This window comes from Ornithorhynchus anatinus, chromosome X3 (assembly GCF_004115215.2).
Source record: "Ornithorhynchus anatinus isolate Pmale09 chromosome X3, mOrnAna1.pri.v4, whole genome shotgun sequence".
In the NCBI taxonomy this organism is placed as follows: domain Eukaryota; kingdom Metazoa; phylum Chordata; class Mammalia; order Monotremata; family Ornithorhynchidae; genus Ornithorhynchus; species Ornithorhynchus anatinus.
The window spans coordinates 19,361,346-19,386,782 of NC_041751.1; the positions used below are offsets into that span (position 1 = coordinate 19,361,346).

At 44.0% G+C, this 25,437-nt stretch overlaps 1 protein-coding gene and 1 long non-coding RNA gene across 6 annotated transcripts; one reads left to right on the forward strand and one right to left on the reverse strand.

The window, feature by feature from the left end:
* The first annotated feature begins 2,229 nt into the window (after positions 1 to 2,229).
* On the forward strand, positions 2,230 to 18,942 carry NQO2 (N-ribosyldihydronicotinamide:quinone reductase 2). 5 transcript variants are annotated; one of them, XM_007669081.4, is made up of 8 exons: positions 2,230 to 2,469; positions 4,105 to 4,251; positions 5,425 to 5,589; positions 6,843 to 6,973; positions 8,714 to 8,827; positions 13,352 to 13,453; positions 14,952 to 15,112; positions 18,518 to 18,630. In XM_007669081.4, the coding sequence occupies exons 2-8, from the start codon at positions 4,245 to 4,247 to the stop codon at positions 18,537 to 18,539; spliced, it is 702 nt and encodes a 233-aa protein (XP_007667271.3). In that variant the 5' UTR covers positions 2,230 to 2,469; positions 4,105 to 4,244; the 3' UTR covers positions 18,540 to 18,630. The 5 variants fall into 5 exon arrangements, with proteins under 5 accessions (XP_007667271.3, XP_039766586.1, XP_039766587.1 ...); XM_039910652.1 differs by lacking the exon at positions 14,952 to 15,112 and having other exon boundaries at positions 18,518 to 18,942; XM_039910653.1 differs by lacking the exon at positions 8,714 to 8,827.
* A 949-nt stretch (positions 18,943 to 19,891) lies between these two features.
* On the reverse strand, positions 19,892 to 24,617 carry LOC120638122. The gene is made up of 4 exons (XR_005659607.1): positions 24,528 to 24,617; positions 24,289 to 24,353; positions 23,176 to 23,996; positions 19,892 to 22,102 (listed from the first exon to the last, which is right to left on the reverse strand). It is a non-coding gene; the product is annotated as an uncharacterized LOC120638122 (long non-coding RNA).
* Positions 24,618 to 25,437: the final 820 nt, after the last annotated feature.

Genomic DNA, 25,437 nt, shown 5'->3' on the forward strand with positions numbered 1-25,437 from the left:
CACTTGATTTTGAGCCACTGAGCTGTTTGATGTTAGCTGGCAACCACCGTTTTTCTCTTCTCTTCCACTGTCAGAGGGCCAGTCGTTTACATTTATATTCACTTTTGTTTCACTGATATACCACATTACCCTGACCACCCAAAAAATGTTTCTTAGTTGGCATAATTTTAATTTTCTGTAAGTGGGAGCTACAAATGCCAAACTAGCCTCACCTGTGGAAACCCCAACTGAATGAACGAACAGGAGCTACTAAAGTCCAGTCAGTTCTTTCCAATGGCATTTCTTAAGCGCTTACTATGTGCCAGGCATTGATCTCAGTGCTGGGGTAGATACAAGTTAATCAAGTTGGACACGGTCCCTGTCCCACATATGGAGCTCCCAGCCGAGGGAGAACAGTTATTGAATCCTCATTTTGCAGATGAGGAAAATGAGCCACCGAGAAGGTAAGTCACTTGCCCAAAGTCACTGGGCAGGAAAATGGCAGAGTGGGGTTATATCCCAGGTCCTCTGACTCTGAGACCCAAGCTCTTTCCAAAAGGCCAAACAGCTCCTCCAGCTCTTCCTGGAGCAGCTGAAATTTTCTCCAAAGTTCTCCCTTTGTCTAGTTGGTTAGTCTAGATTCAGAAGTCTCTTCCCACCTAAACCTAAAGGGATTAGAGCTTCTCTCCCCTGCGGTGCTTTCCCAAAATGCCACCTCCTCCATCAAGCCTTCCCTGATTAACTGCCAAAACCCAAGTCACATCTTCCCTTCAGCTACCTCTCACACTTACATACTTATATAATAATTATGGTATTTGTTAGGTGTTTACTATGTGCCAGCCTGAAGGAACCAGTCTGGAATACTTCCCTCTGCTATCACCTGCCAAGTAATGGCCTCAGGCAGGTTAGGAATCCCATTGTGGAGCTACACTAGTTGTGGAATTGCTATTTGGTCTCTTCCCTCAGGAAATACGTTTCCAAAGCTTAGTGTGGCCTCTGGGACTTTCTGAGCCTAGAGTTGGATTGGATAATTACTACTATACATATTATTATTACATTGGTTAAGTGCTTACTATGATCCAACCACTGTACTAAAAGCTGGGGTAGATAAGTATATGAAGATCGGATGCAATCCCTGTCCCACGTGGGGCTCACAGTCTAAGTAGGAGAAAGAACACATTCTTAATCTCCATTTTAGAGATGAGGAAACTGAGGCACAGAGAATTAAGTGGCTTGCCTGATTAGAACCTAACCTCATGCTTTTTCCACTAGGAAATTCTGCTTCGTTCGGGTGCACTTCAATGAGTGTGAGAAAGCATGAGAAGCAGCATGACCTAGTGGATAGAACACAGGTCTGGGAGTCAGAAGGACCTGGGTTCTAATGTCACTCTGCCACTTGTCAGTTGGGTGACCTTCGGCAAGTCATTTCACGTCTCTGTGCCTCGGTTATTTCATTCACTCATCATTTATTGAGCACTTAGTGTGCACAGAGCACTGTACTAAGCACTTGGGATTGTACAATATAACAATAAGACACATTCCCTGCCCATAATGAGCTTACAGTCTAGAGAGGGAGACAGACATTTCTATAAAGAAATAAATTCCAGATATGGACATGAGTGCTGTGGGGCTGAGAAGGGGGATAAACAAAGGGAGCAAGTCAGGGCAACGCAAAAGGGAGTGGGAGAAGAGGAAAGGAGGGCTTAGTGAGGGAAGGCCTCTTGGAGGAGGTGTGCCTTCAATAACGCACATTTTTGAAGAGGGGGAGAGTAATTGTCGGATTTGAGGAGGCAGGGTGTTCCAGGACAGAGGCAGGATGTGGATGAGGGGTCAGCAGTGCGATAGACAAGATCGAGGTACAGTGAGAAGGTTGGCATGAGAGGAGTGAAGTGTGCAGGCTGGATTGTAGTAGGAGAGTAGCTAGGTGAGGTAGGAGGGAGCAAGGTGATGGACTGCTTTGAAGCCAGTGGTGAGGAGTTTTTTGTTTGATGCGGAGGTCAACCGCGGAGGTTAAGGAGGGCAACCACTGGAGCTTCCAGAGGAGTGGGGAAACAGGACCTAAAAGCCTGTGAGCCCCATGCGAGACAGGGACTGTGTCCATCTGATTAGAACTGAATCTACCCCAGCCTGGCACATAGTAAGTGCTTAACAAATACCATTTTTTTACAAAAGGAGTTGAAAATGGGGTGAGTTGGCAGAGGAGGAGAAATCAGACAGCAGGGGGAGTCCCTGCCACTGGCCGCCATTCCTTCCTTTTCAAGGAGAAAGAAGGCTGGTCTATTTTCAGGCAGTACTAATCGTGCTGCTTTTTAACGCTCTGTCACAGTTATTTACCAACAGAGGACATTCTTTGGCCCAGAGAGCAGCGGCAAAGCAGCAACACCTCACCCCGGACCTGCGAGTATCAACCCAATTGGCAGATTGCTGGAATGAACCACAATCTCCGAAGCAGCTTTTGAATGGGTGCTTTTGGAAGCTGCTTCTCTGGGGGTGAGTCTAGAACAGTTTAAAGGTTTGCTTCCTGGCAGTCTTTCCACAAACGCACACAATACGCATGCACCTCCGGGCAGCAGCCGGGCTGTATCACCAGAAAATCTGTCCAGAACAGGTTAGAATGCCAGCTGCTTCTTACTCTGGGGCCTAGATTGGGAGGCATGAGTGAGGTGGAGTGGGGCCCAGTCATTCGACAGGAGTGGATTTTACAAGTGACGGTGCCAGGGCCGAAGGGAAAGAAAAGTAGACAGCTTTTTGAGGGCAGGAGTCGAGAACCCGTGACTCGCAAGCTACGTGTAGCTCTTCTCGGAATCAAAAGCAGCTCTTGTGTTCTGGCTCCCGCCTGTGGGCTCAGCATCGGTAGAGGGACATTGTTAACAGAAAGCTGGGCAGGAAGTTCGGCGGGAAGCAGCTGGGCTGCCCCACCCCCTGGCCTGAGGGGCCTGAGGAGGAGCCAAAATGTCAACTCCCTGCCCACCCACCTTCTCACCCCCCAGAAGTCAAATTGAGCTCATTGTGTTCTGATAGCCCTGGTACAGGCCACCTATCTGCCAGCAGCAAGCAGTAGGGGGGCATCCCTGAGGTGGACCAGCTGAGTCGGGCAGGGAAGGAGGCTCTCAGCACCCCCGATGTGCACAGGAGCCAAGAGCACCCCCAAAGTGTGCACCTGGAGAGAGCCTGCGGATGGGGCCCTGGTGCCAGGTGGCACTGACCGACTCCAGACTGGAAGCTTGTCGCTGGCAAGGAATGTGTCTGTTTATTGTTGTATTTGCACTCTCCCAAGTGCCTAGTGCAGTGCTTTGCACACAGTAAGCTGTCAGTAAATACGATTGAATGAATTAATGGAGTCCTTCCCTTCCTCCATCCTTCCCTCTCCTTTCTCCTCCCCTTTACTTCCCCCTTCCCTCTCTTTCTCCTCCCCTTTCTTTGCCTTCCCCTGTTCCCTTTTATCCTCTCTCCTCTTTCCCTCCCCTTCCTCTCCACTTTTCTTCTCCCTTGCCATTCCCTCACTTTTCCCATTCCCAGAGGCCCCAGTAGGTGTTGGCAATGGTGCAACCTTGTGTTAGTAACTTCCTCACACTGTGCCATGAGCCACACATATCATGTATGGGGAAGAGGGTCTGGGTAAAATTCATCTGCCTCTTTGCACCACAACTACCCAAAGATTTCCTTTTGCCTGCTTCTGCTCTCAGATGTAAACATGTTTATAGCAGAGGCTGAGTGACTAAGGGGGCAGGTTTTGCTGGATCCGTCTTGCTTGAATTAAAAATGCTTTTATCCAGAAGAAATTGGAAGGCTAAGAAAATGGGATAGGTCTTCTAACTCAGCTCTGCCACTTGCCTGCTGTGTGACCTTGGGCAAGTCATATCACTTCTCTGGGCCTTAGTTTCCTCATGTGTAAAATGGGGATAAAATAGCTGTTCTCACCCCCCCGCCCCCCCCCCCTTAGACTATGATTCCTCTGTGGAACAGGGAGTGTATCTGATCTAAATGTATCCCATCTACCTCAGCACTTAGCACAAAATAAACACTTAATACCACAATTCTCATTATTTTCTTCCTTTGAAAACTCTGCCTTTTCCTCAGCCTATCACATGCTCTTCCTCCATCAACTTGTGCTTTTTCTTTCAGATCAGAGTGCACTTTTAAGTGCCCAAGAGACTGCCTGTATTGCTTCTATTAAACACAGGGTCCAGGGTTATTGGAAGCCCTCTTCTTCACAAGACTCTCAGCCAGGGAAGCGCCTCTAGGCAAAATCAGCCAACAGGAACATGGCAGGTGAGAAGCAGGGTGGCCCACTCTTTGGTTTGAGTGTGGGAACAAACTAGGGAGTAGAGAATCAAAGGCCTGAGGGTGTCCTGGGGGTGGGGAGAAGGAAGAGGGCAGAAAGAGGCAAAGAGGAAAAGGAGGAAGAGGAAGGAAAAGGTATTCAAACTGATGCTTCCTTCACTACTTACCGGACCTTGATCTTGTCTCCCTCACCGTCTAGAGAAAAGGACATTAAGAGTTACCAATGACACTTTAGCTGCTCCATAGTTGGTTATCTAAAAACTGTCGATAAACCATGACCTAGACTCGAATCAATTTGGTATATTAGGAACTTATTTGGTGTAAGGGGTAATTCTTCGTGAAGAAAGTTTCTATTTGAAACCGGGGAAGCAGCGTGGCCTAGAGGAAAGTGCAAAGGGAGTCAGAGGACCTGGGTTTTCGTCCCAGGTCCACCACTTGTGTACTGTGTGACCTTGGGAAAGTTGCTTAACTTTTCTGTGCCTCAGTTACCTCATCTGTAAAATGGGGATTAAGACTGGGAATCCCATGTGGAACATGGATTGTGCCTAATCTGATTATTAGAACATGGATTGTGCCTAATCTGATTATCTTGTATCTACCCTAGTACTTAGTACAGTGCCTAATATGTAATAAGCATTTAACAAATACCATAAAAAAAAAACCAGGATCATCTTGAAGGATCACACTTCATAACATACTGTAGAACAAAGCCTGGAAAAATGTCGTGAATCGCACCCGTTGCGTGGGACGTGGACCGAATCCAACCTGATTTTCTTATATCCACTCCAGTGTTCGGTTCAGTGCCTGGCACAATAACCAGGTTTGCACGAAATACTTTATGACTGTATTCACCCCACCATCAGCCCCACAGCACTTATGTATGTATCCATAATTTTTTTATATCCCTCTAGATGAAGCTCTGTGTGGCCTGGGAACATGTCTACAAACTCTATTGTACTCTCCCAAGCGCTTCGTAAAGTGCTCTGCACACAGTAAGCACTTAATAAATACGATTTATTGATGATGGATCCTGCTGAGGTTTGGTGATGTCAGTAGATGGTTTCACACTTTTTGTTCTCCCCGTTATTGAATTAAGGTTAGAAAAATTTAACTGTGACAGAGAAATTCCATCAGAGAAACTTTTTTTTCTCTAAACTCCAGGAAAGAATGTACTAATAGTCTATGCTCATCAAGAGCCCAAGTCCCTGAATGGATCCTTGAAGGACATTGCAGTGACGGTACTAAGCAAACAAGGCTGCCGGGTCACCGTGTCTGATCTTTACGCAATGGAGTTTGAGCCGAGAGCAACGAGGAAAGATATCTCTGGTAAGAAGCAACCCAGTGGAAACCCAGAGGCTACTCTTCTCCCTGTCCCGTGCAGCCAAGTGGAACTACCTCACTGGTGGGCAGAATTCACTGAGATTGTGTCTTTGTCACAATTTAAACCTGCATTTACCAAAATTGATGGTTTGAGGTGGATTTTACCTACTCTATAGGTCTGAACTAGTTCATGTATACATAGTAATTATGGTATTTATTTAGCAATATTTAAAGAAGCAGCGTAGCCTACTGGGTGGAGCATGAGCCTGGGAGTTGGAGGACCTGGGTTCTAATTCTAGCTCTGCCACATGTCTGCTGTGTGACCCTGAGCAAGTCATTTAACTTCTCTGTGCCTCGGTTACCTCATCTGCAAAATGGGGATTAAATCCTACTCAGGCTGGGAACCCCATGTTTCACAGGGATTGTGTCCAATCTGTTTAACTTGTATCTACCCTAGTGCTTAGAACTGTGCTTGGCACATAGTAAACTCTTAATAAGGATGATAATTATCATTAATTATTAAAAATTAAGTATTTATTATGTGTGGAGCACTGTCCTAAGTGTTAGGGTTATCCGGGTGAGAATTAGACACAGTCCCAGGCTCTCCAGGGGCTCACAGTGGAAGAATAAGGAGGGGAAGGGTTTGGTGACAGGTACAAGAGGAAAGATGAAATAATATAAATACAAAAAGAGCATAAAAGACAAATTCAGAGTCCCAAAAGTCAGTGGTAAAGGGGACTTGTAGGGGGCTCAAGGGGCTATCACCCATCCCAACCCATCTAAAGCTTTCCAACATCCTAAAATGTGCCAAGACTGGGGGAAGGGAGGAGGAGGAGGGGAGAGGGAAGAGAGAGAGAGAGAAATAAAAAAAGATTAGAGTAGATTGTTCTTACCCATCATCTTCAAAATCAAAATTATTAGAGACCCAGATGGGAGCAACATTATTGGGGCTACGGAGAACACAGGTCCCTGGAAAGTGAAGACTCGATTTGCCCCCAGAAGATGAATGGGAGTCCGTGATCCATTCTGAACTTAGCCATCAAAGTGAATCTTGCGGTCAAGAAAAGTCTAGAGATCCATCAGCTGCCCCCTGCCCCTTCCCCCCCCACAAAGAAACCAAACAAGTGGACAGTTGTAATAGTCCAAGGCGGAGCCTGCAGCTGTGAGCCAAAGCAGGTAGGGATCACTCCCTTGAGATCTCTGGGATCTCCGCACTCAGAAGTGATGAGAGCAACAGAATCCTATCCAATTCTCCCCAGGTCCCCTGAGCAACCCAGAAAGCTTCAATTATGGAATGGAGATGCACGAGGCCTATCGGACAGGGCGTTTGGCCAGCGATGTGGTGGAGGAGCAGAAGAAGGTGCAGGAAGCAGATCTAGTGATCTTCCAGGTCAGTGCTGGAACACGTAGCCCTGTGTTAGAAACTCCATTCACCGTTGGTCGAACAGAGATTTGGGGACTCCAATAACTCCTTCAGATCACTTGGGCCGCAGCTGTTGTACTGCCCTGATAGGGGTCCTGGCTTTCCCCTCCCCAAGTCATGATGCAGTCCCGCTCCTGGCAGGCCTGGAGCAGTTATGGAGATGGGGCAGGCAGGTGGAGAAGAGAATTAAAGTAGTGCTTTTTTAATTAAAAAAAACCCTTTCTTTTCATTTTCTTTTATTTTCATTTTTTTCTTTCTTTTGAAGGTTCAACTCTAGAGGTAAGATGGAGGTGGAGAAAAGGGGGTGTGGGGACAGACAGGCAGGCAGAGAAGAGAATTATGTCCTTTCTCAATCAATGAATTAATCCTATTTATTGAGTGCTTACTGTGTGCAGAGCACTGTAGGAAGTGCTTGGGAGAATACACTCTAACAATATAACAGACACGTTCCCTGCCCACAACGTGCATACAGTCTAGAGGGATAAGCTCCATCTCCAACTTGCCTCGAGAGTGAAACTGTTACTCTGGAGTCTGGGCCTGTCTCTCAAACAGCAGAAGTGCAAAGCAGCATGGTCTAATGGTTAGAGAACGGGCCTGGGAGTCAGAAGGACCTGCATTCTAATCCCGACTTCGCCACTTGTCTTCTGTGTGACCTTGGGCAAGTTTCCTCTAAGTATCCTCTAAGGGTACCAAGCTCTTCTGCTGGCAGCCAAATTAGGCCCCAGGGAATTTTACTTCTCCATCACACCAGAAGACAGCATGAGAGAAGGGTGAAAGGGGATTCTCCTACAGCTAAACTCAAGCTACTTATAAAGGTAGCAAAACCTGGAGTTGGCGAGGGGACCTGAGTTGTGTGTTCTTGTCCTAGCTAGGAAGGAGAGGCTGGGTAAACTGTTGTCCAGCAGTAATCGTGATCTCCAAGTGCCTCGCCAACACTGGAGCAAAGAATCTTAGCTGTTTATATGCATCTCCTCTCACAGGAATCAGAGGTTCTGGTTCTAATACCAGCTCTTCTGCTTATCTGCTGTGTGACCGTGGGTATGTCACTTAACTTCTCTGTGCCTCAGTTCCCTACCTGCGAAATGGAGATTCAACCTTCTTTTTCAACTGCGAACCCCATGTAGGACCTGATTATCTTGTAACTACCGCAGTGCTTAGTACAGTGTTTGGCAAATAGTAAGCAGTTAATAAATGCCAGTTATCATTTTATTTATTCCCAGAACTCTTGTTGATTCCAATGGGAGATTAAACATCCAGGAGAATTATTCAGAGCGCCGACTGATTTCTGATGTTAAAATAGGACTGATAATAATTTTCACACTATTTACGAAGCACTTTCTTGTGCCGAGCATGGTCCCCTGTTACAACCAACACTCACCCAGGAGTTAAATTTATTATTAATTTCATAAAAATTTATTATTAAATTCAGACCCAGACCCCACTTCTCTCCCTCCCATGTGAAAACACAGACTGCGCCATTACAAAATAAAGGGGGGGGGGGGTTGATGGTATATCAAATTAAGAGGAAATCCCTGTGAAAATATGGGCAAGGCGGGAACCTTAACGTGGTAGAGCCAGTCATAACCTCCCTGAATCTCTTTGCAGATATAAATTACACCCGACTAGCTGTGTAGAAGTCCCACTGAGTTGGCAAATCTATTTCTGAATATCTACCTTATTAATGGAAGGTTTTTGCTTAATTTTTAGTTTCCTTTATATTGGTTCAGTGTGCCAGCCATCATGAAGGGTTGGATGGACAGGGTCTTGGCCCAAGGATTTGCCTTTGAGTTTCCAAAGTGCTATGATACTGGCTTTCTCAAGGTATGTGCTGTGGGATTTCAGTTTGGAATAATACTCAGTTAAGTTCTAAGGGTGAAGATGGGTTTCTGATAATTTTGGTATTTGTTAAGTGCTTATTATATGCACTGGGGTAGTCTGGAGGAAGGAAGAAGAGATATTTGATCTCCGTTATACAGCTGAGGAAGCTGAGGCCCAGAGAAGTGAAGTCACTAGCCCAAGATCACACAGCAGGCAAGTGGCGGAGCCAGGAGTAGAACCCAAGTCCTCTGATAACCAGACTTATGCTTCCTCCACCAGGCTTCTCAACAATTGAAATGCACAATTTCTACATCACTAGCGTTTGACCATTTTCTTCTAACTTGTTGGATCAAATGTCTAAATTTTCTCATTTTAGCTGGGAAATGGTTCTTGCCCCAAGTACATTTTCGCAAATATGGGAAGATCCAAAAGTTTGTTTGACGTTAATGTTAAAGGAGGCAGGATTTTGGCATATGGGAGGGGCAGGAATTTCTATTTCATTAGCTCCAGGTTTGATCCCAGCGCTGCCAGTGGTCTAATGGGTGATGCTGAGCAAATATTTTAACTGCTGCTCTCATTATCACCCTCACCCCCACCCCCACTAAATAGCACCTAGGTTTTCTGTGCCTCAGTTTCCTCATTTGTAAAATGGGGACTTGATACCTCTTCTCCCTCCTATTTAGACAGTGAGCCCCATGTGGGACAGGGACTGTGTCCATCCTGATCATCTTGTAACTACCCCAGCACCCTTTCCTCTCCATCCAAACTGTTACCACATTAATCCAATCATTTATCCCACCTTGATTACTGCATGAGTCTCCTACTGACCTCCCTGCCTCCTGTCTCTCCTCACTCCATACTTCATTCTGTTGCCCAAATTATTTTTCTAGCAAAACATTCAGTCTATGTTTCCCCACCCCTCAAGAATCTCCAGTGGTTCAAATCTGTATCAAACCAAAACTCCTTACCGTAGGTTTTAAAGCACTCAATCACCTTTCCCCCTCCTACCTTACCTCCCTGACTGCCTACAACTCAGCCCCCACACTTCACTCTAATATCAACCTATGGCACTATACCTCGATCTCATCTATCTTGCAGCCGACATCTCACCCACATCCTGACTGACCTGGAACGTCCTCCCTCTTCGTATCTGACAATCACTCTCTCCACCTTCAAGGTCTTATTAAAAGCACATCACCCCCAAGAGGCCTTCCCCAACTAAGTCCTCATTTCCTCTTCTCTCATTCCCTTCTGTGTCACCTTTGCACTTTGTTTTGCACCCTGTATTCATCCCCCCTCCTGCAACCACACAGCACTTATGTACATACGCTTAATTTATTTTAATTAATGCCTGTCTCCCCATCTAGACTGTAAACTCGTTGTGGGCAGGGAACATGTCTACCGACTCTGTTATATTTTACTCTTCCAAGTGCTTAGTTCAGTGCACTGCACACAATAAGTGCTCAGTGAATAAGATAGATTGAAATATTGACTGATTACTTGCCTGCTGTGGAACCTTGGTCAAGTCACTTAACTTCTCTGTACCTCAGTTTCCTCATCTGTAACATGGGAATTCAATACCTGTTCTCCCTCCTACAGTGAGGACCATGTGGGACAGCGGCTGTGTCCACTCTGATTTCCTTGTATCTACCTCAGTGCTTAGTATAGGGCTTGGCTCATAGTAATCACTTAAATACCACAAGTATCATTATTATTATGACTAATATTGTCATCTGATCTGCCAGGGAACCATTGGCAGGAGTTGGGCCTTGGTCGGCATACAGCCCAAGGCAGTAGTCCCTTTCAGCCTCCCTCCTTATAGCATCGGGGCATGACTCGTGGTTCTCCACCCGAAACACGTCAGGGAACGTGTCTACCACCTCTGTTATACCCTCCTTTTCCGAGCGCTTCGTGCAGTGCTTTGCACACAGGAAACACTCAATTGTATTATTGAGGACTGATTCATTATCATGACTTATTGTCCCTTCTACCGGACCATTGTCCGCAGGTAAGAAGCAGGAGAGGTTTGTTTCTCTCATCTGAGGCCAGGAAAACCACATCCTCCCGACCCCTTCCACTTCTTCCTTCCTCCCCACCTCCTTCTTGTACCGGCGTGGGGGGAAGGGTAGGAAGGGAAACTAAATGTGTAAAATGCTTTTTAACCAAAGCCGGTGGCCCAGGAAGTGTCGCTTTAGGTTCAAAAGATGTGGTTGGTTAACCAGCTCTCTGTATCCCCATCCAAGCCTTAAAGCAAGTTTCTTTCCGAGTCCAATGACGAGGGCCAGTTTCTACTCAATCTTTCATTACGGTCTTCTGTCCCAGAGGGCCAACCTCCTCTTCTGTAATTAACATTCTCCTCTTACTCCACTCTGGCAAACGGTCACGCCATCTCTCACTGGCAAGGGGATGCAGGGTGAATATGTAAAATCTTCAGTGAGATCCAGGAAGGAAGAGGGAATTCCCAGCAGGAGGGGAGGACGTCAGCAAGTGGTCGACGGCGAGAGAGACGAGATGGAGGTACAGCAAGTAGGTCAGTGTTAAGAGGAACAGAGTGTGCAGTTTGAGTTGTAGTAGGAGACCAGTGAGGTAAGGTAGGATGGGGATTGCTGATTGAGTGCCTTAAAGGTGATGGTAAGGAGTTTCTCTTTGATGCAGAGGTGGAGGGGAAACCACCGGAGGCTTTCGCGGAGTGGGAGTGATGTGGCAGAATGATTTAAAGGAAAAAAAAGATCCAGGAAGCAGAGTAAAGCATGGACTAGAGGAGCCAGAGATGGGAGTCAGGGAGGTCAGCAAGGTTAATTCAGCAATCCAGGTAGGATATGACAAGTTCCAGGTAGTTTGTTTTTTTCTTTTAACTTTCAGCACTGGATCTTATAGAAATGTTTCATCAGGACTTTGGCCATTATAAGGATTCTCTCATTATAACCCTCTTCTTTTAGCACTCTTTCATGATAAAGTGTGACTATTGGTCTTTCTTATGCTACTCTCTCATTTCCAGGTAAATATACCTTGGATTTAGTACTTCCTTACTCCTTCCCCCTCCAAATATGCCAAATCACCATGCTCCCCACTTTCAAAGCTTTGTTAAAGTCACAGCTCCTTCAAGAGACCATCCCCAATTAAGGCCTCATTTTCCGGCCTTACTTTCCCTTCTTTGTCATCTACTCATTTGGTTCTGTGACTTTGGGCATTTGACACCTGCCCCTCCTGCATATTATTTCTATTAGTGTCTGTCTCCCCCTCTGGACTGTAAGCTACTTGGGGACAAGGAAACATATCTGCCGACCCTGTTGTACTGTGCTCCCCCAAGTACCTGGTACTCTGTATACAGTTAGCGCTCAATAAATACCACGGATGATGGTTTGAAATATTTTGACTTCAGTGATTTAAAGCCCATTTTTATTTAGCATTAATGACATCTGTTTAGCATAGATGACAGTATGCCATTGTTTAGGTTGATTTGGCAGATCCTGAAAAGGCAGTGTGCCCTGGTGGAAAGAGTATGAATCTGGAAGTCAGAGGACCTGTTCTAATCCAGCTCTGCTATGTGGCCTTGGGCAAGCTACTTAACTTCTCTCTGCCAGAGTTGCCTCGTCTATAAAATGGGAATTTAATCCTCCTCCTTCTAACTTTGATTTTAAGCCCCACATGGGACAGGGACTCTCTCCAACTTGATGATCTTGTATCTGCCCTAGTGTTTAATATAGTACCTGGCACATAATAAGTGCATATCACATATCATTAAAAAAAAACAACAACCTTGGAAATGCATTAATGTACTTTCCATTATTCACTAGGGGAACCAAACTTCATTCAGCATTATTTTGCTTAGCACTTGATCTTCATGGAACCAATAAGAGTCCTAACTGTTGTATGGCAATATATACTAATTCCATGATTTCTGGCACTGGGGCATCCATAGTCAATGTGCTTCTGTTGCCAGAGGTTCGTTCATTCATTCAATCATATTTATTGAGCGCTTACTGTGTGCAGAGCACCCATTTTCCATTCAGGTGTGGTTCTGTCTGTTTCTGCCAACAGCTGAACTTGGATATTTTTCTTCCAGGGCCCGTCCCCATTTAGTTTGGCTGCACACTCCCGTGAAACATTGACCTACAGAGAGGTTCCCCTTTCTTTTTCCTTGAGAGGTTAATCAATCAACAGTATTTATTGAGCACTTACTGTGTGCAAAGCACTCTACTAAAAGATTGGGAGAGTACAGTATAACAATAAACAGTCATATTCCCTGCCTATAATGATCTTACAATCTAGAGGACAACCTTACAGTCTTTCCTTGCTCTGTGTGTAAAGCACCGTACTAAGTGCCTGGGAGGGTACAGTATAGTAGAGTTGGTAGGCACATTCCTTGCCCAGGTTCCCCCTTCGCAGGAGCGTAACCAGGGCACTGGGTGTCCGTATTCTCCTTCCAAGGTTGAAAATTCTGTGTAGTGTTTCAGATTAACATTATTTCTCCTTGCTTTAATTACAAAGTCAATCTGCAAAAACCTCTCTATGTTGCCATTCCAGAACAAATCAGCCCTTCTGTCTTTTACCACTGGTGGAGATACTGAGAACTTTTCCAAAGCCGGAGCCAGTGGTGACTTTCGCTACCTGCTGTGGCCCCTACAGGTAAAGTATGAATGTTTGTTTCCTTATATCCCCGGAATCTCCATTGACCTCTCCTGCTGCTCCACCCTGAGCAGGAAAAAGTGAGTCCAGAGGAGCATAATTAACCTAAGGTGGTTTTGAATTGGGTGCAAGCCAGTGGGCTTCTGCCTGGAAATCTACTTCAAACAGGTGACAGGATCACGTGGAAACCCCATTATCAATCCTCCTTTAGATAATTTAATGGCATTTAAGTGCTTATGTTGTGCCAGACACTATAGTAAGCGCTGGGGAAGATACAAGCTAATCAGGTTGGACACAGTCCCTGTCCCACATAGGATTCATGGTCTTAATCCCCATTTTACAGAAAAGGTAACTGAGGCAGAGTGAAGTGACTTGCCCAAGATCACACAGCAGACAAGGGCAGAGATGGGATTAGTCCTTTGACTCATAGGCCCATGCTCTTTCCACTAGAACACACTGCTTCTCCTCCTTTGCAATAGATTCATTCATTCATTAGTATTTATTGAGCGCTTATGGTGTGCAGAGCACTGTACTAAGCACTTGGAAAGTACAATTCAGCAATAAAGATGTCATACCATCTTTTAGGGGACTGAAGGGGAGAAAAAGTGAGTAGTCCCTGATGCTCACTAAATAAGCAGACTAAAAGTGAAACTGAGCCACAAAGATTTTAATCTCAGGCCAGTGTAAGATTGTCACATGCTTTGAGCTTCCTTAGCATGTAGGATTAATGGCGGTGGGTGCCGTGGCAAAGGCTAACAAACATGATCATGAAGAACTCAAAAATGAACTCAATGAAGAACTCAAAAATGGAAAAATGAAAAAATTAGTCATTAATTTTGATGATCGCTCCCCAGAAAGCAACCAACCTTTACCATTGAGCAGACAGGCAACTCTTGGTTGTTCAGGAGTGAAAATTCTGGTCACCCATTAGTTGAGTCTTTGCTCCATTATAAACCCCAGGATTTGTGCCCAGTTTGCTCACTAAGAACTGAAAGTGACGGCTAAACTTTTAAATGACAGGAAACAGTGTAACCTAGTGTAAAGAGCCCAGACCTGGGAGTCAGAAGACCTAGATTCTAATCCTGATTTTGCCACTTGTCTGTGTGTCCTTGGGTAAGTCATTTAACTTCTCTGGGTTGCAGTTTTCATTTGTAAAATAGAGATTAAATCCTCCTCCCTCTTACTTAGACTGTGAGGCCCCCATGGGACTGGGTCCAATATGATTATCTCACATCAACCCCAGAACTTAGTAAAGTGGCTGGTACATAGTAAGTGCTTAATAAGTACCATGGGACCAAAAAAAAGCAAGGTCAGGTCAGTAATAAGCAACTTTTCAATAAACCTCAACCCCCAAAACACTCCTTTTTCTTGTAGTAGCTGGTTACTTGAAGCCAAAGGGATTTGAGGGAGAGGAGGGCCTAGAGGAAGATCTGGCCTGAGAAGGCAAGTGACAGTCAGCAAGAATGACTGCCATTTCCTTTTTATTCCTATTTTGTAGCATGGGGTGATGCACTTCTGTGGCTTCAAAGTGCTTGCTCCTCAGATCTCTTTTGCTCCCGAGACTGAATCAGAGGAAAGGAGAAGGGAGATGCTCTCATCCTGGGCTCGGAGACTGGAGACCATCTGGGAGGAGAAGCCAATCAACTGCACTCCACCCTGGTACTTTGATTAATGACCTCATTTGATTACACGGTTTTGGGAGATGGCATGACTTGGTGTGAACACAAAAATGGGGGTCTAATAAACTGCTTTCTGTTCCTGATCCTTGTTCCACCAACTGATGAGTCAATTCATTTCTTCTCCCTGCGCCTCGGCTGCTTCAAAAAATGCCCTCCTTTATAGTTCACAAAACTGCCAGGAAGAAGGGTCAGTGCTTTGAATACCAGGAAATAAAACTGCTATATGAATATAGCAGCTAAACCAAAGCACCAGCATTTCTTCATCTCTGTGAACTATACCATGCCTTAGAAAAATATATTTTTTTTGAGGTGGGAGGCAGGGAGAAAGTCAGAGTTCCATTTTATAAACACAGTGTTCAGTGCCATTCATTATGGGTCACTTTTCTATATAAAAGTAACAACCCGAGCCTGACCAGAAAAGAGTAGCGTTATGAATGTGATTTAACACTATCTGAAATTAAAGTAGGATTAAAAGTCACTGTTGATTGAAATACCTCCCTGAATGTATTTGAGGATCTGGCTTTTTACCAGCCACTTGTCCAGTCATGTGGAAATAGAGGAGTAGGACAGGAGATCTTGGATGTTAATTTCCCCTCTGGTTCAGCTTGAAAAAAATAAGCAGGACAATAATGAAGAGTGGTATGATTTCTGAAGATTGTATATAAATTGTTGCATTTTATCTTGCTCTAATTATTACTTGAGCTACCGTCTCCTTGTTCAACTAAATAGTATATTTCTATATGTCTATCCTCCACCACTTGGACTGTGAGGTCACTGAGGGCAGGAACTGTGTTCATTGACCTCATTGAGTTCTGCTATAACACGTTTTCATCGCATAATTTGAATATAATTCAATAAAAGAACTAGAGATTGTTTTTCCTGTAACACCGGTCAGTTCTGATATAAAGCAATCCATAAATTGGAGCAAGTAGATTCAGACTAGGAAGAAATAGTTATGCACTCAGGCATGGCGTCGATCATGGCGAGGAGCATTTATACTTCACAGCCTCTGCTTCAGCAAAACTTTTGTGTTCCTTAGTGTTTTGGCAGTGTTTCAGTATTTAATCTGGTCAAATAACGAAGCATTTTGCAATGACAGACATCAGAGTCACCTTTGGAAGAACAACATCTCCTGCTTGGCTACCGAAGTATGCTCAATGCTGCTGGTGGCCCCTGATTCAAAAAGTTTCCTGGGGCAGAGAACAGCTTTCTCTAACCTTTGAGGTCCTTAGGGGGAAGGGCCCGTGATAGGGATGTAATTTGCAGAAGAGGTGTTTGGTTGCCTTACGCAATTGTATGGGCATCCTACCAAGCCCAAGTCGAACACGGCCCCACCTCCCCCTTCCCCAGGCTAGTGCCCGCCTCCCACCCCCGATCCAGTTATATGAGGCAATCCAGACAAGTCCCAGGTCCCAATCTGAAGATCTGTTGACTCTTGCCTTTCATATCTCTCCTAGAGCCACCTGTGTCTGTCCCACTCCTACGGCAAGATGGAGACTGGAACATTTCTAAGCAGGGCAAGAATCTTATGCAACCCCTGTCCAATTATAATAATAATATTTAAGTGCTTACTAAATGCCGAACATGTGCATTATGAATGTAATGACACTGTCAGGCTCTCTCCCCTGTCCCCAGTGTCCACTCTGGGAATAACTATTCGCAATAATCTTCTTTCACACCCTTTCATTCCTCTGTTCACTCTGTCAGGCCCACCAGAGCCTGCTCTGTCATCCCCTGGAGGAGAATGCTTACCGTAGCTCTGAGTTGGAGTGTGGTGCTCACTGCCCTGGGCAGGAAACAACCTCCACCTGTCTCATGGCTGAAACCTCTATACATTCAGGGCTGTTAGGAGAAAAGATTAAATGTGCAATGGTAAAGAGAGGTCATGATTTTCCCAATGAAGAACAAATGTGTTTAAATAAAACAAATGTAGAGCTGGAATTGTGAAGATATTGAGAAACAACATGCCCTATTGAAAAGTGCATGGACTGGGAGTCAGAGGCTGTGAATTCTAATCCCAGCTCTGCCATATGTCTGCTGGGTGACCAGCTTCTCTGTGCCTCAGTTACATCATCTGTAAAATAAGGATCAGGACTATGAACCCTTTGTGGGACAGGGACTGTCCCCTACCTGATTACCTTGAATCCACCCCAGCACTTAGTGTAGTGCCTGGCACATCATAAGGGCTTAATAAATGCCATCATTATTATTATTCTTATTATTGGGCTGACTTTTTCACTGGAGTAAGTAGGTTAGGATGATTGGGTCACATTCCACTTTTTTACTCAAAAACATTGTGCTAATAATGGCCAAAAAGGCAGAGATAAACTTTCCCATCTTTTTTTTTTCCCAAAAGGAGAATCTAGAAAGAATGATTTCTTACCATAAAAAATTCCACATACCATGTTCAATGGACCTGGAGTGTTATACGTGATGATTATATGTCAATAATGCCTTTGTCATCTTTTAATGATTAATTTTAATTTTAAACATTTGAGTTTGGGGTTCCCTAGGAGTTTTGTTGCATTTATTTAAACTATTTATTTTGGCTTTTAAAAGAATATGAATTTGATGAATGCAGATGTGTGAGTTTGATTTGAACTGAATTGGGTGAAAGCATTCCATTGAACATTGAATGTGTGAATAAAAATTGGGTTTGATACTGTTAAAACATTAGAAAAGAAGGGAAAAGATTTACAAGTGGGTTGTGCCTAAGTCATTTAAATAGTGAACTGTAATCAATAGGCCACTATAGAATTTTGCAGTCCCTTAAAACTCTACAAATTTGCTTTTCTCTCCCCCTCCCACCCTAAAGGAGGTGGGGACGACCCCGCTCTCTCCATCCAGCACCCAGGCTCTTCCTAGGATGTTGTAGGGGATGACACTAGGCTAGAACATGAGCAAAATCCTCTTTTCCCACTCTCACGGTTTGGATCATAAAGACCTGAAGTACTGACGGGGACCGATTTACATGTGTCCGCTCTTCTTCTGCAGCTGATGTACGGTCCACAGAGCCTTTCGAGACTAGAGCTGGCACTGCAGAAAGATAGGAGATATTGTCAAATCCTTCATTAGTTGTATAAATACATAGAGCTATCTCTTAGAATCAAGAATTAGAACCACCATGCATATTTTTATAACTTTCTCTCCTGAACAATAGGTTATCATTTACAGCCATAATTAGAGGAAATGGGTCCCATTTGAGGCAATTTTTCACCACAAATGTAAATTAAGAGGAAAAAAGAGAAAATAGAAATGACAAAATTATAATGATTTTTCTCTTAAATTCTTTCTCTTTCCCAACATGTATAGTCAAATTCTTTCTACTGAAAACAATGGTCCCATATTTCCACAACCAAAGCTCTATCTTTTTCTTTCTCCTTAGGCTTTTCAGAAGTCGGAGTTGAACCTTCCAAGTTCCTGTATCTGCAGAACAGGCAGGAGGGTCATTAACAGACATGCTGGAACCAGAGGGAGGTCCCAGGGTCTACACAATCATTCAATTTAAAGGGGAAGAGGGGGAGAAATCAATTCATCCAGGAGCAGCTGGGATCTGCATTTCTTCCAAACTAGAATTTCAAACCTTGCCCGCCTCAACCTGTGGGCACCTTCCTCTCATACCTGTTTCACTGGCCCAGAGGCCAGGGACTTGATGCCTTTGTCCTTTGAGAGAGAGGATAAAGGTAGAAACTCTTCCAGAAATTATTAGGAAAATTGACATGAACCTTTTTTTGTCCACTGCCCCTCAAACTCACTTGAGTGGACATAGAGGGCATATTACTAGGGAAATTAAAAAAAAACCAAACAGAATATTGGAAAAGGAACATCTCTATTTCCTTCGGCTTTCATGGGGAATCAAAGGCAAAAGTTATTGCCCCAAGTTTATTGGACAAGTTTCAGTTTTTTTTATAGGTCCAGAATATATTAAGCAAAACCTTAGATAACAATGTTTTGTGGCTTTAAATAAAACTTTTATCGTAATGTTAGCGGTTCAAACATCATCATGATCTCCAGGAGGATCTGGAGTCCACGCTACTTCCAAACTAGAATTTCAAACTTTGTCCCCACAATCCCCAGGTGTCCTCCCTTTCACACCTGTTTCATTTGCCCAGAAGCCCAGGGCCTTGATGCCCTTGTCCACTGCAGGTAAAGTGAAAAGATAAGAGTAGAAACTCTTCCAGAAATTATTAGGGGAATTACCAAGAAAGTTATTTTATCTACTGCCCTTCAAATTTGCTTGAGTGGACAGGCATTAAAGACTCAGGAGAGAATTAAGTGGGAGATACTATATGAAGCAAATATTTGCTTTCCCTTTTCAAATATTCTTTCAGCTCACATTAGGTCATGAAGACCAAGAAGAGAATTAAGGTGGAAATACAGCATGAAGCAAGTCAGTCCCACTCCACCTCAAATATTCTCTCTGCTCTACCAAGAAGTTAGGCCTCAAAGTCTCAGTTGGACTAAGTGGGAGATATTGCATAAAGTACATCACTCCTTATGATTTCTCAGGTCATTAGGCCATGAAGATCTAGAGGGAGAAATATGAGGGAAATACTGCAAGAAGCAAATCTCCTCATCTCTTCTAACATTCAGTGTTCATTTGAGGGGTTCATTTAGCACTCAACAAATCTCTCCTTTTCCACCTCAAATTTTCAATATGCTGGGTTTGAGGAATTAGGCCACAAGGTAGGGATTCTCTCTGTTGTTGCATTGTACTTTCCAAGCACTTAGTACAGAGCTCTGCAAACAGTAAGTGCTCAATGAATACAATTGGATGAATGAGAATTAAGAAGCAGATATTGCATGAAGCAAATCCCTCCCTTTCCACCTCTTATATTATCTCTCCTTTCTTGAGGAGTTGGACCTTAAAGATCCAAGAATAGACATTGCATGAAGCAAGTCTCTTCTCTTCCTCCTCAAATATTTTCTCTGTTTGCTCAGGCCCTTGAGACCCAGAAGAGAATTATGAGATACTGCATGAAGCAAATCTCTTCTTTTTCTCCTCAAATATTCTCTTTGTTCTCTCAAGGAGTTAGGACTTAAAAACCCATACTGTTGGGTTTGAGGAATTAGGCCATGAAGACCTAAGAGAATTAAGAAGCAGATTTGCATGCAGCAAATCCCTCCATTTCCACCTCTTATATTTATACTCTCTCCTTTCTTGAGGAGTTTAAAGATCCAAGAAGTAAAGACTTTGCATGAAGCAAGTCTCTTCTCTTCCTCCTCAAACATTTTCTCTGCTTGTTCAGGCCTTTAAGACCCAGAAGAGAATTATGAGAGACACTGCATGAAGCAAATCTCTTCTTTTTCTCCTTATATATTCCCTCTGTTCTCTCAAGGAGTTAGGACTTAAAAACTCATACTATTGGGCTTGTCGAATTAGGCCATGAAGACCTAAGAGAATTAAGAAGCAGATATTACAGGAAGCAAACCCTCCATTTCCACTTCCTCAAGGAGTTAGGCCTTAAAGATCCAATTAAATACAACATGAAGCAAGTCTCTCATTTACCTCCTCAAATATTTACTCTGCTTGCCCAGGCCTTAAAGGCCCAGAAGAGAATTGTGAGATAATGCATAAAGCAACTCTCTTCTTTTCCTCTTCAGATGCTCTCATTCTTTCTCTTTGCTCAGTCCATAAAGACCCAGGAGAGAATTAAGTTAGAGAGAAAGCATTCCTCCAGCTCTTTCAAGTAGTTAGGTCTTAAGGACCAATGAGAGAATTAAGAAGATATCGCATGAAGCAACTCTCTCCTTTTTCTCCTCAAGTATTCTGTCTGTTGCTCAGGTATCAAAGACCCAAAAAGAATTGAGAGATACTGCATGAAACAAATCCCTCCTTTTCCACCTCAAACACGCTCTCAAGGAATGAGGCCTTTAAAGGCCCAAGAGAGAGTTAAGAAATAGATATTGCATGAAGCAAATACCTCCTTTTCCACCTCTAATATTCTCTCCTTTCTCAAGGAATTAGACTTAAAATATCAGAGAGAGAATGAAGAAGATACTGCAAGGAGCAATTCTCTCCTTTTCCTGGAGGATTAAATATTCTCTCTGCTTGCTCAGGCCTTAAAGGCCCAGAAGAGAATTGTGAGAGATGCTGCACAAAGAAAATCTCTCCTTGTCCTCCCCCTAAATATTCCAGTCTCTCTACCTTAAGACCCGGAAGATAATTGAGATATATTACATGAAATAAATCTTTCCTTTTCCATCTTTAATGTTGTTCGGCTACCTCAAAGAGTTAGGCCTTAAGGAACCAAGAGAGAATTAAATAGATACTGCGTGAAGAAAATCTCTCCTTTTCCAACTCAAATATTGTCATTCTTTCTGTTTGCTCAGGCCATTAAGGCCCAGAAGAGAATTAAAGGGAAGACACTGCTTAAAGCAAATCTCTCCTTTTCTAACCTCAGATGTTCTCTCTACTTGCATGAATTAGGTCATGAAGACATAGGAGACAAGTGAAATTGAAATATCTTAAGCAAATCTCTCCCTCAACCCCTCAAATATTCTCTCTGCTCTCTCATGGGGTGAGGCCTTTGAGACCCAAAAGAAAATTGAGTAAAAATTGCATGAAGTACATCTCTCCTTTTCATCCTCAAACATTCTCTATTTTCTTAATAGGCCAGGCCTTAAAAACCCAGGGGTAATTGATTGATATTGCATAAAGCAAAAACCTCTTTTCCTTCATCAGAAATTTTCACACTTGAAATACCATATTATTTATAAGGAAATATCACAGGAAACTTTTCTCTTCTGCCCATACTTCCTGAAAGCTTGTGGTTGGATTTCAGGAATGGCTTGGTCATAAAGACCTGAGGTGGAGCTTTTATAAACTTTTGGAAATTTGTTTGGGTCCTAAGATAGTTTCTTGATCGTTGGTTCCATAGTCTTCCTTGCTATCTTCATTTTTCCAGTGTGTTTTCCAATGGAAAATCTGAGCCATTTGGAGAATTGAAATCCTTGTTCCAGTCATTTCCTGGTTAAAGAAAAACTCTCATTATTATTTACAGATTGTGGTGATCCAGAATTAGCAATGCATAGATCATACATTTTACCATGATAATAATCAGGGACTATGTCATTGTCTGAATGGTGTGGCTGGCTTGTCTTACTTTGGGCATTCCATGACAACTGACAACCATCTACAAAAGAGTAAAGGAACCAGGAGATAAAATATTACTATGCTCAACTAGAATTCCCACCTTTGACAAATTATTATGAAGCCCTAGGCATAAGTAGGCCAGTTTCCATTTACCCCAGACTTCTACTAAAGATTATCATTTTGTAAAAGCCTCCAAAAGAGTAATTTGGCTTAATTTGGTTTTCAGTGGCCTTAGTTAGGTGCCAAGTATGGTATTTCTTAAGCGCTTACTATGTGCTGAGCACTGTTCTAATAATAATAATAATAATGTTGGTATTTGTTAAGCGCTTACTATGTGCCGAGCACTGTTCTAAGCGCTGGGGTAGACATAGGGGAATCAGGTTGTCCCACGTGGGGCTCACAGTCTTAATCCCCATTTTACAGATGAGGGAACTGAGGCACGGAGAAGTTAAGTGACTTGCCCACAGTCACACAGCCGACAAGTGGCAGAGCTGGGATTCGAACTCATGAGCCCTGACTCCAAAGCCCGTGCTCTTTCCACTGAGCCACGCTGCTTCTCCGAGTGCTGCTTCTCAGTTCTAAGCGCTGGGGTAGATACAGAGTAAGCAGATTGTCCCACATGGGGCTCACATTTTTTTTTTTAATTCCCATTTTTACAGATGAGGTAACTTGTTAAGAGGTAATTCTCTTAAAACAAGCACATTTCAGAATCTTCTCCAAATCTGTACTTCAATTGGTCGCAGCTTCCTGGAGGGAAGGAAATGTTTATTTTCCACTGTGTTCTCCCCAGCTCTTAGCACAGTGTTCAGCACAAAGTAGGTGCTCAGTAAATACTATTAAATGTAAAGCAAAAATCAAATCTGATAACTCCCCGCCTTTTCCCTCCCCTTAGTGAATCCAGGTAACCCTCATGTCACCTTCCCCATACCTCTTCACTCTTCTTTTACCTTGGGTGCTGTCAGCATCTCTCCACCTGGCCCTCCTCGCTCGACCTCGTCCACCCTGATGATGCTTCCCCTAAACCCCACAGGTGATGTTGACAGTCCAAGTTTCTGAAAAGAATCACATTGGGATTGAGAGTAAAACCACCCCTTCGCTTTCCTAGACAAGAGTGGGAAGGAATTCCTTCTCCAAATCCACTCCATATTAGCAGCACTACAGGATTGCCATAGGGTAGAAGTTTCTTTTCTCTCAGTCACATTTATCCAAATCCTCACAACAGTTACCCAAACCAATAGTCAGGGGACAAAACTCTTGAAAATTACAGTATTTTATAATACAACATATTTGATGTTTAAGGTGATATGAAGTAAATTTCCTGTGGAAATTTACACTAACAAGTCCTTTTGATCTAATCTAAATTTCCTATTTAGTTCTTTTTTATAAACCTCATTCTATGATCTGTTACATACTGGCAATTATCTTCAGGCTGGCTACACCTCCCTTCTATCTCTGACTAAAATGAAAGGTATGGAAATGCACTAACAAGTTTTTTCCACTGAAAATGGATTGGGTAAATACTCTGTGGGGGAAAACTGTTAACATATTTATATTTCTCTGACTTCAGAGAGAGAAAGTTTAGAAGATTCCGAATCGCTAGGAACAGGGTTTTCAAAGCTAGAACTGGATAGAATAATATTAGAATATCCTCCATCCCAGAAACAATTTGTGATACTTATATTTTTCTATCAGGCAGTCAGCTCCTTTTCTCCTCTCCTTATATCCTGGCCTTGGGCTTGACTGAGAAGTTCTTTTGGCTCTTTGTTTTCTTTTTAAGGAAGAGAGAAGGAAGGGGATGGAAAAGAAGGTTAGCATTGAAGAGTGGTGAGTTAAAAAGTAAACTAGGGGACACCCAGGAGCCCTCCAATAACTCCCTCCCTCCCTACAATGCCACTGCCTCCCTTGCAATGGTACTCCCACTAAGGATCGGGGGCACCTAATGGCAGTGCTGCTGGGGGATCAGACCTTGGGTCCCACCTCTTCACAACCAGTGCCCCTGCTCCACCTCACCATGCTGCCCCTGCTTCCCCTCTGCAATATGGGGATAGAGAGGCAGCTACCAGGTCAGCAGTGCAGACGCAGTCACGAGACTCCTTCGCTCTCTGCAGATGCTCCCTCGCACCACCTGGAAATTCAACTCATTTTTCCAACAGATCATATTTTTAAAAGCCGCACAATAAGTTGGTTCACAAATAAAGATTCCCTGACTACCAAATTTAGTTGATATCATCTTAAGTTTATATAAGAAACTATCCCTCCCTCCAAAGTGCATGCCTTCTCCCTTCCTCTGAATCCTTACCTTGTACACTTTTTTCTTGAAACAGGAAGATTTCTCTTTAACATTTTCTTTGCTGGCCAGGAGTTGTCTCGGTGGAGGTCCTGAGGACGGATGAAGTAAGAGTGTCCCAGGATGGTGGTCGGTAGGCTGGTGAATTCTAGAGGAAGCCGGACAGTGGCCCGGGAACCCGGAGAACTGTTTGACAAAGAGAACTGTTGCCGAAGCGGAGGGGAAGGAGAAGACGATGGAAAGAAACAGAGGAGAGGTGAGGCAAAGAAGAGAGGGTGGACAGAAAGAGGAAAGGCGAGAACCGGGATCAGAGGGCACCCAGCACCCAGTGGCATACTGCCAGGGGCAGAGATCCTCAACCTCACCTCCTGCTGCCCCTGCTATCCCTCCTGCAATATGGGACTGCAGGGACTGCCAGGCCAGTGATGTGGATTAACACCCAATAGCTCATCCCTCACTAACCTGGGATGTTTTCTTGTTCCATCTGTAACTTCGCCTCATTCTTCCTTGACACGGAAAGGCCGATGATACTCTCCTGGTGGAGAGAACAACTACCCGCAAATTTTGAAGTGGAAAAGTGGGAAAGCAGGTGTGACTGTACCAGGCTGAGTCTCCCCGTCCAAGGGTCCACCTCAGGGATAACCCATGAGCCCACCACTCGTGACAATGTCCTTGAGCACTCCCTCGTACCTCTGTTCAGGCGCCACCCGCAGCTTGCTCTGCCGCTCCCAAGGGAGACCACTTACCCCTGCTGTGTCAGGGCCTGGTGCCTCCTGTCCCAGGTGGGGAAGTTTGAGCCCAAGGGAAGCAGGGCATAATGGATAGAGCACAGGCCTGGAAGTCAGAAGGACCTGGGTTCTAATCCCGGCTCCTCCACTTGTCTGCTGTGTGACCTTGGGCAAATCACTTGACTTCTCTGTGC